At 42.5% G+C, this 12,156-nt stretch overlaps 1 protein-coding gene across 1 annotated transcript in view; it reads left to right on the plus strand.

Moving 5' to 3' along the window:
- Positions 1-12,156, plus strand: part of MFSD14B (major facilitator superfamily domain containing 14B) — a 59,952-nt gene that overhangs the window by 27,428 nt on the left and 20,368 nt on the right. The window contains exons 4-5 of the mRNA XM_074995094.1: positions 6,937-7,064; positions 8,436-8,550. Of these exons, the coding sequence (XP_074851195.1) occupies positions 6,937-7,064; positions 8,436-8,550 (243 nt within the window). The remainder of the gene's footprint in view (positions 1-6,936; positions 7,065-8,435; positions 8,551-12,156) is intronic.

Raw genomic sequence — 12,156 nt, forward strand, 5'->3', positions numbered from 1 at the left:
AACCAGAATATTCAATTAATTGGCACCCTCCCATTTCCCCAACCTACCAGAGCTTTTATTGTGTCTGCAGTCTAGTACCTGTGCCCTTATTTTTCAAATCATTAATTCATAAACATTACTAATACATGATTGACATTCCCATTTCTCCCCCTGCTTTTCCCTCTGTCTCAAGTAAACCAGTAACTATTATTTCAAAGAAATGTGAATGAGAATAGCAATACTGGGGCTGACCCATGATCTCTAGCTCTATAACCTATTTTCTGTCTGTCTACATAATGAGATACGTTCAAATTTATTAATCGATTTTTGTAACGCTGGATTTTATAAATTTAATTTTACCTATTCTCATCTCCCTGTGTGCTCCTCACAAAGACAACTTATTACTGCCCCAGTCAATCAGCAAATATCAACTGTTGCAGCAGTGTACTGTGGGAACCTATCCCACAATTCCCTCATTCCAATAGCAGTCTGGATATTTTTGCTGGTATTTGACATAATCTTCCTACATTGCATTGCCCTTATTCCCCTCCCATGGTAAGCAAGTGTCCATTTTTTTTCAGTTGGAAGGAAGGAAAAATAGGGCATCAAGAAAGATTTCTGTTAATTTTGCCATCTTTCTTCTGTAACTGAATCATCAAGCATTTTATAAAAATCAGCATGTATGTGTGTTCTCAACTGGCCATCCACTGACTGTCCCCCCCCCTCTTGATTTAAGCCGATCCCTGAATTCAGGGACAGTGAAATCATGAAAAAAGAGTTGATAGTAAAGTTTCTGAAAAAAGAGAGTTGCTGAGAAGAGGGTATTTGGCTTCCCAGTTTGCTTCTGTGTACAGTCTGTATTCTCAACTGGCTGCCCCCCACCCCCGCTTCCCTGCATGAAGGGGTCCAGAGATAGAGGATAAAAAGGGCTAGGGGAAAAGGTTTTTGTTTTCCCTGTTCACTACACAGAAATTGCTAACATAGGGGATGGCAGGAACACCCCAAAAATCTTAGCTGTCCATGGGAAGATTCCCCTGCCCCCCCAGTAGCTGCAAGTCCCCAAAAATCTTAGCCACCTGGGGAGACTTCTCCCCTGGTGGCAGCTGGTCGCCCGGGTCCTTGTTGTTGGGGCAGGAGGCATGGGAGGTTTCAGTGTGGGGCCAGTTGAAGTAGTCTCCCTGTGTAGCAGAAAGGCCCTGAAAAATCTTAGCTGCCAGGGGAGATTTCCCCCTGGTGGCTGCAAGCCCCCCAAAATCTTTCCTGCCTTTGGAACCCTAACTACCTGCAAGCTAGGGCATGGAGCTGCTTGGTAGCATGGTCAGCACCGAGCGGCAGGCACATCCTTTTATTGGGTCAGAGGCTAACCATGTGATGTGGCTGAGCACAGGAAAGACCCTGACTCCATGGCGCCTGTAGGGGAGAAAGAGGGGCACGCACAAATGTAAACTGCTGAGAAGTTTCTTGGCCTCTTATGCAAGGACAGCCCCCAAAACAGCTTTGCTGCCACGTGGTGCATTGGGGCAGTGGCTGGTGCCAGGCAGTGCAGAAAAAAATACCAGGTGTAGAGATAGTACCATGAACTTGGTGCAGGGTCTATTTATAATGGATGAATGCTCTCACAGTGCTAATAATAAAGAGAGAGACGTTTCTCAGGCTCTCATACAAACATGACCCCACAGGCTTCCTGGGCTCAATTTGAAATTCACGGTTTTCTTGTTACCTAATTGCTGCACACCTGGAGAACAGCGGCCAGAGTGGAGAACTGGGGAGCATTGTGGGTTACATACAGGCCATCTCTGGAGGCTAATAAATTTGATCTTTAAGATGTGGCACTTTGAACTTTTGAATTTGAGCTTAATGCTACACCTCCATCAGGTACTGATGATATTATGATAGCAATATTAGTGTTACCTGAATCAAGCTAATGGTATTTACAGTGAAGACTGTCACATGGTAATATCAAGCTAACTGCCTTTAATTCTAATTTATTTCATAGTGTAGATGTGGCCTCCAACAGTAGCTCGTGCCAGGTGATTCAGAGGGAATGACCAGAACAGGGCAACTGAGCGATCTTACTTTCTTGTCTCAATTTCTGTTATTCAAAGTCCTGGGGTAACCTGAAGCATTGGTTGAGTTCCTGTCTATGGTCAGTTTTTTGGTCCTAGGAATCTATAAAATTTGAAAATTTTATTTTAGAAATTTGACTCTGAAATATCGGTGGTGGAATTAACCCCACACGTCTCCCACTCAAAAAAGGACACTGGGGGCTAGCTGCCGCTGGAGGGGGGAAGTCTCTGCCAGCAGCTAAGATTTTTGGGGCCTTGCAGTCACTGGTTGTCGGGGGAGGGGGGGTGGGGACGGGACGGGACAGGGACATCTTCCCTGGTGGCTGAGATTTTTGGGGAGTTGCTGCCATACCCCATGTTGGCAATTCCTGTGTAGTGAAGAGGGAAGACAAATCTTTTTTCCTAATCTTTTCTATCTTCTTTCCTCTAACTTTGGACCCCTTCACACAGGGAAGAGTGGGTGAAGGGCCAGTTGAGAACAGACTGTGCACAGAATATGACCTAGAAAAGGGATGTGTAGTGGGGGTTGCAGTATTGACACTTGTGTGCAGAGGACTGCCTTAAGAGCTGGACACCTGGCCAACAGGTTCAACTCTCCAGCCACACAGCTCTGAATGCAGTGCAGAAGTAAGGGTGGCAGTACTACAATCCCCTACAATAAACTTGTAATCCCTCTCCTCCAACCCCTTTTTGGGCTGGAATCTCCGGTTTGAGAAACTGGTCTTCTCACCTTTTGAAGTCTGGCTTTTTGTGTATTTCAGCCATATACTACACAGATTTCGTGGGGGAACAGATTTCGCTATTGGTGACATGTTTTTCACAGCCATGAATTTGGTAGGACCCAACTAATAGCCATGAATGGACCTATTTTTTGTTAATTAATGTAACTCTATATGAAAAGCTACACAGGACTTCGTGTCTCTAGATTTAAGCATGCATCCTTAACCACTCGTAAATGTTTTGCTCATTGTTCTTAGACTGAAATTTTTAGTCTTCCATTTGCAAACATTTAAGCTATGTCTAGACTGCAGGTGTCTGTCGGGAGACCAGAGGGGTCTCAGCAGAAATCTGCCATGTCGAGAGCATTCTGCTGACATCCCTGTCTTCCTCATTCTACAAGGAAGAAGGGATTTCTTCTTGTGGATGGGCCAAATGTCGGCTAAGGCCCCTCCTGACAGAACTGTCAGCAAGAGAGGTGCAAAAGTGGTGTACAATCTGCGTATCTTTTGCTGAGGGTACCACGCAGTTTAGACATAGCATGAGTTTGTGAATGCTGTTCCATGGTTTTAAGTTGGTGGAATTGTAGATTTACTAAAGAATTATCGGAGTGCAATTTAATTGGTCATACCTTAACAGAGAAAAGAATCTGCTTGGCCCTTAAGCACCATTTAAGCAATCATTTGTTTAAAAAAGACCCAGAAAAACACAAAATTCATAAAGAAAACATGCCAACGTAAACTACAATTCTGTTAATACAGCTCTACTAAAGAAAACATGTAGCAAAATGCAAACTGGCCCTGTTTCAGAAAGGGTGAATACTATCTCCATCCTGTGACAACTCAAAGAAACTGAAAAAGATTACTCTTACATGGTTTTTATAGTGATACAAAACTTTTTTGAGTAAGAGCCTAATAGCAAATGATATTTTTACTTCCTGTGATTTCTCTCCATTCCAGAATTTCTCCAAAATTAAATAACCTCAGGAGAAGAAAATGTAGATTTTTTTTTTTTTTTGTATAATGCATTAAGTTTATTGATAATTGCAGAACTGCTAGATATGTGACTGTAAATCTGAAGCTTTTGTCAGCTATTTTTATAAAATACGTGCTGTAACTTCCTGTAATTTCTTGTATGTACCTAAAAATTAAATGGATGATCAACTTGAATTACGTAGTAAGCTTTAATAGTCGATTCATATCGTACATAAGCATTTGAGGAAAAGCTTTTTACTGCTTTTGAAATGTCTTCTACAATGTGTTTTAGAGCTGTGAAGTAAAATTGCACTTAGCTCATGGTGCAGATATATATCAGTGGACGTAATTGATTGTCATTCCTTTCCTGATTCTGATTTAATAATTTCATTCTAAAAAAAATGTGAGGCAGTTACTGTTTTACTTTAAAATTGTTTTAGGCCCCAGTTCAGCAAAGCACAGCAGCACGTACCTCACTCAATTTTGGCTGTAGTGGACAAAAAATTAGTCTACAATTGAGTAATATACCTATGTCCTAGTGAGCTAAGGCTTATCACTTCTGTTTTTACTTGTCAATTTTAGTTGACTAGCTTACAGTAACTAGCTTACAGTAACTAAACTATCAGTGCCCAAAAACATTATTTCTCCGTTGTTCAAGCTCTGACATAGGTACACAACCGCAGCCTAGTTGTACTATCTCATAGAACTGGAAGGGGACCTTCAGAGGTCATCAAGCCCAGGCCCCTGCCCTCGCAGCAGGACCTATTGCCATCCCTAAACAGATTTTTTTTTTAAATCTATTTGCCCCAAATCCCTAAATGACCCCCTCCAGGCTTGAACTCACAACCGTGGGTTTAGCAGGCCAATGTCCCAAGACACCTGACCTAACTTTTCCAGACAGTTATTGAGTTTGAACTGTGCTGTAGTAAAGTCACGTGGATTAGACCTCCCTTGTGTTCTGGCACTGTTAGAAGCACTGTAGTGTGCACTTGCCAGTACATAGATCTTGGGCAGACTTAAAAGGGAGCATTGAGGGAAGACTACATCATTATTGTAATACTTGGGTGATGCGCATATTTTTGTGGGGGTTTAAAAAGTGCTAAAAATAAACATTGTCCACTCAAGCTTATTTTCTCATTTTAAAGAACATTTATTTGATATTGTAGCCTCTCAAGAGAATTGAGGTTTAGATTTTAGTGTCGGAGTGGGGAGTTTTTGATTGGGGGGGGGGCTGTCCAAGAATTTGGTAAGCAGCCAAGGGCAGATGCATTCCATAATATTAATGGAGGAGGTGCAGAGTCTGGGATGCAGGTTGGGTGCAGAAGGGAGCTCAGGTAAAGGATTAGGGTTTGAGAGGAGATGGAGTATGGGAGGGAGTTTGGGCAAAGGAGGGGATTGTGACGTGGGCCATGGTATTGGTTTCAGGGTTTACGAGGGGATTGTGATTTGGGAGAGGGGTGCAGGGGGTTTGGTATGTTACCTGGGTCAGGGAGTTAGGCACAGGAAAAGCATAGAGCACCAGGTGCAGCCTCTGGCCAGGAGGTGCTTACTTTAGGTGGCTTCTGGCCAGCAGCCCAGTGGAACCTTCAGGAAGGCTTCCTACCTGCTCTGCCCCGAACGTGGCTTGAAGCAGCCGGCTGCAAGGGCCATGTGCTCTCTTCGCACCTGGGGGTGAGGGGAGCATCCACTTGTTGTGTCCACTGCAAGCACAGTCGAGGCAGCTTTCATTGGCCAGTTTTCAGCCAGCAGGAGCTGAGAGATTGTGCTGGGGCCGGGGCAGTATGTGAAGGCGTACATACATCCCAGCATGCAGAAATGTGCATGGCCCCTACAGTCAGCCACTTTGAGCATCATACAGGGGTATGGCAGGCCCGGAGCCTGCCCTTGGCTGCATCTGGGCTGCAGGATGGTGACGGGATGGATCTGGTGGTTTGGTGGCCATATTTTGCCTATCCCTATTTTAGAGTATCTCAGAATGTTCCCTGTAAGCTGTGCACTTGTGTGGCCCCTCTGAAGAGATTCAGATGCCATCCAGCTGATTGGCACTATGCCAGTAGCCAAGTCTTTTTTTTTTTTCTACTGGTGATGCACATTCACACATGCATTGGGTACACATAAAAATTCTGCACATGGATGGAAGAAGATTCACACGCAGTTGGAAGAGATTAGCTAGAACGTTCATCATCATCATCATCATCAGTCCCTTGATTGAGGTCGTTGGGGCGCCTGAGGTATGTCTTGGGCTCTGCGAGGTTTGAAATCTGCCCATCCCTCTCTAGGTGGCCAGAGCCCCATTAGCCTGCCTCCTTATGGAAGTAGTTGCTAGTCTGCACCACTAGGAGGTGGGGTTGACTTGTGTGGACATGGATTATCATCAGCCTACAACTTTTCACTTTTCACCCTCCCACAGTGGGAAGAGCTAGCTGATCCTGACACTGCTGGCTGCGGTGCCAAGCATGCACCACACCTTGCAGACCAGCTAGAACACTGCTGACCAGTAAATTCACACTAACGGTCTAGTATAGTTAGCTAAATTACTAGTTGGTCTGTGGGAAGAAGATGGGTGACTGCCACCTGCTTTGTGAATGTTCACTTCTTCTTGGTTTAGCCTGTGAGTAATGTAGTCTTTTTGTGAAAAACGTTGTCCAGCTTCCCTTTCAGACTGAAAATGGTTGAAACTATTTTCTTCTAAGGCAAAGGTTTGAGGGAAAATAGACAAAAAAGGGATACTTTACCCATTTGTGGATAAAGTGAAGGCATCCTAGCTAGGGTATCAATTAATCTGAAATAGCTGCAGGGTTTCAGTACGCAGCAAATAATAAACATTGGTACTAAACTAGGGGAAAAACTGTTCCATTGCCTAACAAGTTCCATGATGCGGGAAAAGAAACCTATACCACCTTGTTACAGTCATGCAAAGAATAGGATAACTGAGTTGGTCAGAAAGTTAGTGGAAGAAGAGTGTTTTATAAGTGCCCTGTAGCTGTAATAAGCTTTATTTTCATGTAGGTTTTTAGCTATAGGTTTATAATCCTGTTTTATAATTTAAATAAAACCTAAAACCTTGATTTGCTCCAAAGTTTCCTTATCCTACATCATCAAAGAATCAAAGCACAAATGAACTCAGTTCCATGTAAACTGTTTTTTAAAAAAGAAACAAACTTCAAAATGCATTTAAATCACTTTCTTTTCTTCTATAGGGTTTTTTATCCTTTTTGAGTGCTCCATTAATAGGTGCTCTATCTGATGTGTGGGGAAGAAAGTCGTTTCTTCTTGTTACAGTTTTCTTCACTTGTGTCCCAATACCATTAATGAGGATAAGTCCATGGTAAGTGGTACAGTATGGGGTTGTGGTGAACTCAACTGAAGGCAAATTGATGTTTGGAAAATAAGGATAACTAGGCAAAAAGAAAATATTTTCCTTAAGATGTGATTTAATAATCTTTGTTCATATTCTAAACATTGATTTTATGCATAGTGTTGTTGAAGAAGCAGATTTTCCTGTAAGCTGATTAAGGCTGCATCTACCCTATGAGATAAATTTGAATGTATTAATATTGAATTTGTAATTCTGGAATGTATAAGTTCAAATTTGACCATCTTCTCACTTCCCACGTTCTCCTCACGAAGTTGTCATTGCTGCCACACACACATTGGCTAACATTGACTGTTGCAATAGTGCATTGTGGGAACCTATCCCACAGTTTTCTCATCCTTGTCGCATTCTGGGTATGCTTGCTGGTCTTTGACATAATCTTCCCACATTGCATTTTCCTCATTTCCCCTCCTGTGGTAAGCAAACATCCGTTTTTCCTGTTGAAAGGAAAGAAAAGTAGGGCAGCCACACAGACAGCAAAAAAGTTGACAAATCTTTCTTCTGCAGCTGAACTCTAAACTGGCCATCCACTGAGTGTCCCTCTATTTGTGATTGCATCTGATCCCTGGAAATAGTACAAGAACCTTCACAGTTAGAAGAAAAAGAATAGAAAAGTTTAGGAAAAAATAATTTTTGGCTTCCCTCCACATTATATTGCCACCATGGATGCAATGACTATATTTTCAACTGGTCACCCACTGCGTGTCCCACCTCTCATCATTGCATGTGATCCCTGAAAAATAATACAGGAGCCCAGACTGTATCGTAAAGTTAGAAGGAAGAGGATAGGAGAAGTCTAGGAAAAAATTATTGACTTCCCCCTCCACTACACAGGTAATGCCAACACAGTTGATGTCAGGGAAATAACATACACTAAACTTACAACATGAACAGGACTCTCAACTAGACCCTACCCCCATGTTTCTGAAAGGGTCAAAGCATAAAGACAGATAGCAGATATTAGCAAAAAGATTTTATAACCAAAATGTAAAACCAGAAGGTGTCTACAATAAACAGCAAGCTCCCGAAAATGCTTTTGGCGGGGCCTGAGGGGTGCTGTGGTCTGTGGCTGCTGAAGTATTGATTAGAGGCTAGTCGGAAATTGGGAGTTTCTTCTCATGATTCTCAAGGGGGGAAAAAAAAGCAGATGCTTTTGTTATTGATATTTGATAACTGACAGTGATTTTTACAGTTTAATCTACAGATTGATTAACTTTGTGGATAGTTGAATTTTAAATTTATATTAAGTTTTAGAGTAAATATTAATGTTTCAAACAGTGTGATAAATTGGAGTATTTTCTAATTCTCCTTCTGATGTTTTAGGTGGTACTTCGCAATGATTTCAGTATCTGGAATCTTTTCTGTTACCTTCTCTGTAATATTTGCCTATGTAGCTGACATAACACAAGAACATGAGAGAAGTACTGCCTACGGACTGGTAAGATGTATATAAAAATGTAAATTCTTGCACACTACATTATTATCACTAGAGATGTGATTTCTAACTTGAGGCCCTTGTCTTTAAATTCTGGCCCTTGAGAAAGAAGGAAACTTGTGTTAAATTATACATTGAAAATGTGTTGCCTTCTGAAGTAAAAACTGAAATATTTGAATCAGGCAGCCCCTTTCCACCTGTGCAATGGAGAGGGCAGCTGTCACGTGAGTTACTGAGCACCAGAGAAGAGGCCACAATTGTTTAGAGATGCTTCTAGGGTTGAAGGAGAAGCAGTGCTCTAATCGACTATTTACTTCAGGTACCTATGGCTTTGTAGTAATCTCGTATGGGCCAGGTTAGATCAGGTCTTTCTAATCGTAGTGCAGTTTAAGTTTAATTTGCACCAGATGCGAAAATACTGAGGGTGCAATTGGGTCCCTGTGATTTCGTGTCTGTTTAGATCCACAGACCACAAAGCTGCAAGCTCCTGAAACCTGAATGTCTGAATGGAAAAAGTTTTAAGTCTTAAACAAAGCTAACGCTTGAAAGGTTAACATGGTGAATTTCTTGGCAAATTTTTTTTTTTTTTTTTTTTTTTTTTTTTTACTAAGTACAACATTCCTAGAGAGATTTTTTACCCTTTAATTAGTTAAATGACTGCTTAAATTTAACTTTGCTTTAATGAAGCATTTTCTGGGAAGTGTGTGAAAGGAATTTAATGCATGAACACAATGTGTAAAAGTTACTTAAGCCCCATTCCTTCAGTGATCTTTTTCAGGCTAACACAACCATGGGGTATCCATATTGATTCTGTAAAAGAAATATTTTTCTTTCTTCCTGTAAACTTAATTCTTACTGTTTGCATCATGTAGTGAGAACTGTCTTTTCTATTTTTAACCTGGACTAATGAGGTTTATCCTTTTCCCTGGTGTAAAGGGAGCTTTGGCATCCAAGAGTAGGCTTCCTCTTATGCATTTAGGCAACTGCCTATGCCAAGAATCTTCAGCCTGATCCAGCTTTCAGTGGGCCGTTCCTAGTGGCTTAAGCAGGAGCATAACCTATTTAGAAAATAAGAACAGCCATGCTGTGTCTGACCATAGGTCCATCAAGCCCAGTATCCTGTTTTCTGACGGTAAATTTCCTTCCTTCCTTCCATTTCTTTGTGATGATACCGGCATCTTTCATTGAGCTCCATAATAAGTATCTTGCTTAGGATAACATCATGTGCTACTTGAGCCAATGAGTGAGTTTTGCCTTATTTTTGGAAAGGAAGGAAGGGTGCATTGATTCAGTCTCCCTTCTGAACTGACTGGTTATTTTTGAAGTGGTCAAGAGTTTAATGACATGACATTGCTTCAGCTGCAGTCAGTGGATGGACTCCAGCTTTTGTTCTTTAAAAAGAAAGAATGCTGTCCAAATGGTGTTACTTAGTGTCCTGTAATTGTGTAACTTGCTCCAACTTTGGTCTGTAGCCTGAATTTGATTATTTTCTTAGAAGGCTGTAAAGCCATTTGTTTGAGGTTTAGTAGCAGGATGGGTGGCTCTTCTTGATTTCTCCTCACCGCCCATCTTTTTTGTCTGCTGGTTGAGGTAAATAGTTGCTTTTGTTTGATTTGGTGCTGCTGTATGGCAGAGCCACAAATTTATGAGAAGTGTTTTAGTAATTTCCGCTGTTAACAGAATCTTGATGGTTAAAAGAAGAAAGTTCGCCTGCCTTCCTTGCCTTTGTTCAGAATTCATTGTGCATGTATTTTTAAAAAAAATTATTTCAGGCACGGAGGTGGTGCAAGGTAAGTTCAGAGTCTTCTTTGGCTAATTGAGCTGTCAGGGAATTAGAGATTGTAAGTAGATACAGAAATGCCTTTCCATAGACTGCATAGTTTTTTTTTCCCATCTGTCAAATAGCTATTTCAGACTATTGAGTCTGTTTTTGAAAGCAGCGTCAGCCTTTCTCTGAGACAAGGTAGCACAGTGATTGGTTTAAAAAGTCCATATTCACATGAAACAGCAGCTTGTAATGTGTCTGTCTGTAACCTATTAGAATGACCTACCTGAGAGACTTCCTTTGTAGCTTATGCGTTGTCCTCCAAAGCGTGTTTCCTAATGCCAAATGTGCACTGGCAAGTTACAGCACAGTGAATCAGCTCATAGCGCTGTAACTCCCAAGGTGCCCACACCGGCAAGGCTCATAGTGTGCACTAGTTCTGCAGTTGTAGTGCACTGCCCAGTCCCAGCTGTGCATCAGCCAGAGGATTTATGATCTCTGGGCTGATCTCAGGATGCATGGGCTGAAAGGGGCTGTGACCAGGACAGACTGCAGCGTGTGGTCAAAGTGAAGTAGCTGCACAATGCCTACCATAAGGTGTGAGAGGCAAACTGCTGCTCCAGTGCTATGCCTGCCACCTGCTGGTTCCATAAAGAGCTGGATGAGATAGATGGGTGTGACCCCAGGTCCACTACGAAGATGCCTGTGGCTACTTCGTGGCCTTAAGGGCCATGCCAGAGTGGACTGAGCCAGAAGAAGGAAATCCTGGCCGAGAGTGCCAAGGAGGAGGGGAGGAGCCAGAGAATGGCTCTGCACCCACAGGTGCATGCAGTCAGGAGCTCTTTTCTACACCTGTGGAGGCTATCTGGTCACATCAGTTGGTGGTTAAGGAAAAACAAACAGCCAATTATCAGCAAATAATCTGCTTTCTGGAAGCACTCAAGTGAGTTGCTGGGGGCGGGGAAAGGAAGGGGTTGCAAAAAGCAGACTTTGGGCCTGTGCGGTTCTAGTACCAACACGGAGCTAGTCAGATGACCAGTAATGTGTTGATGGAATCTTTCACTCCACAGCAATTGGCCTCATAAATCTCATTAGAACAGTCATGAAGCTGTTGGGCAATCTGCCTACACACGTTTCTCGGTAGAACTGCTGTCTTCACTTTTGTATTAAGGGTAGCTTTCCCTCATCACTGTGCCGTAAGTGTGTATGTTAGCAGGACCCCATCACTCCACGAAGGGCAAACTGCATATGGGCCTGGATGGAACCTGGGATTGATTTAAGAGACTCTCCCTTACTTTCCTGCTCACCCCAAGCAGTGAAATGCTTTGCAGGATGAAAGCCTGTGGAAAATGTGTAGCTATTACTTGTGATAGACCACCCCCCAGTGCATCCATGTTGCTAGAATATAGGCCAATGTGCCTCAGTCATTGGCGGTACTGGGGTGCATGTCTGCAAATGAATGCATATGTCCTTAATTTGTATTCTCGATAAAAATAGCACTTAGTCTTTTTTCCTGTGTGCTTCTTACAAGCATAACACCTGTAGTGCTCTCCCCAGACTACAGTAAGACACTGACCCGATAAATTCCTGTGCTCCAGTTGGTGACTCACCATTTTGAGTGTCTTATGTGTGCTCACCCTGGGACAGCCCGTCAATCATTGATATGTGAGCAGTGCTGGTGTTTAAATTGGGTAGTATCTTTGGTCTTGTCATGTGTTAACAGTGGCTCCTCTGCCAAATGTAACATTTTATCTTCACATATTTAACCTTGGGATCCCAGCCTTCCTTGTTACTGCTTTCTGAATGCCTGCATAGGGTAAGGAAGCAGCCTCAGAGAAGTAAGA

Source organism: Carettochelys insculpta, chromosome 5 (genome assembly GCF_033958435.1).
Source record: "Carettochelys insculpta isolate YL-2023 chromosome 5, ASM3395843v1, whole genome shotgun sequence".
NCBI lineage: Eukaryota > Metazoa > Chordata > Testudines > Carettochelyidae > Carettochelys > Carettochelys insculpta.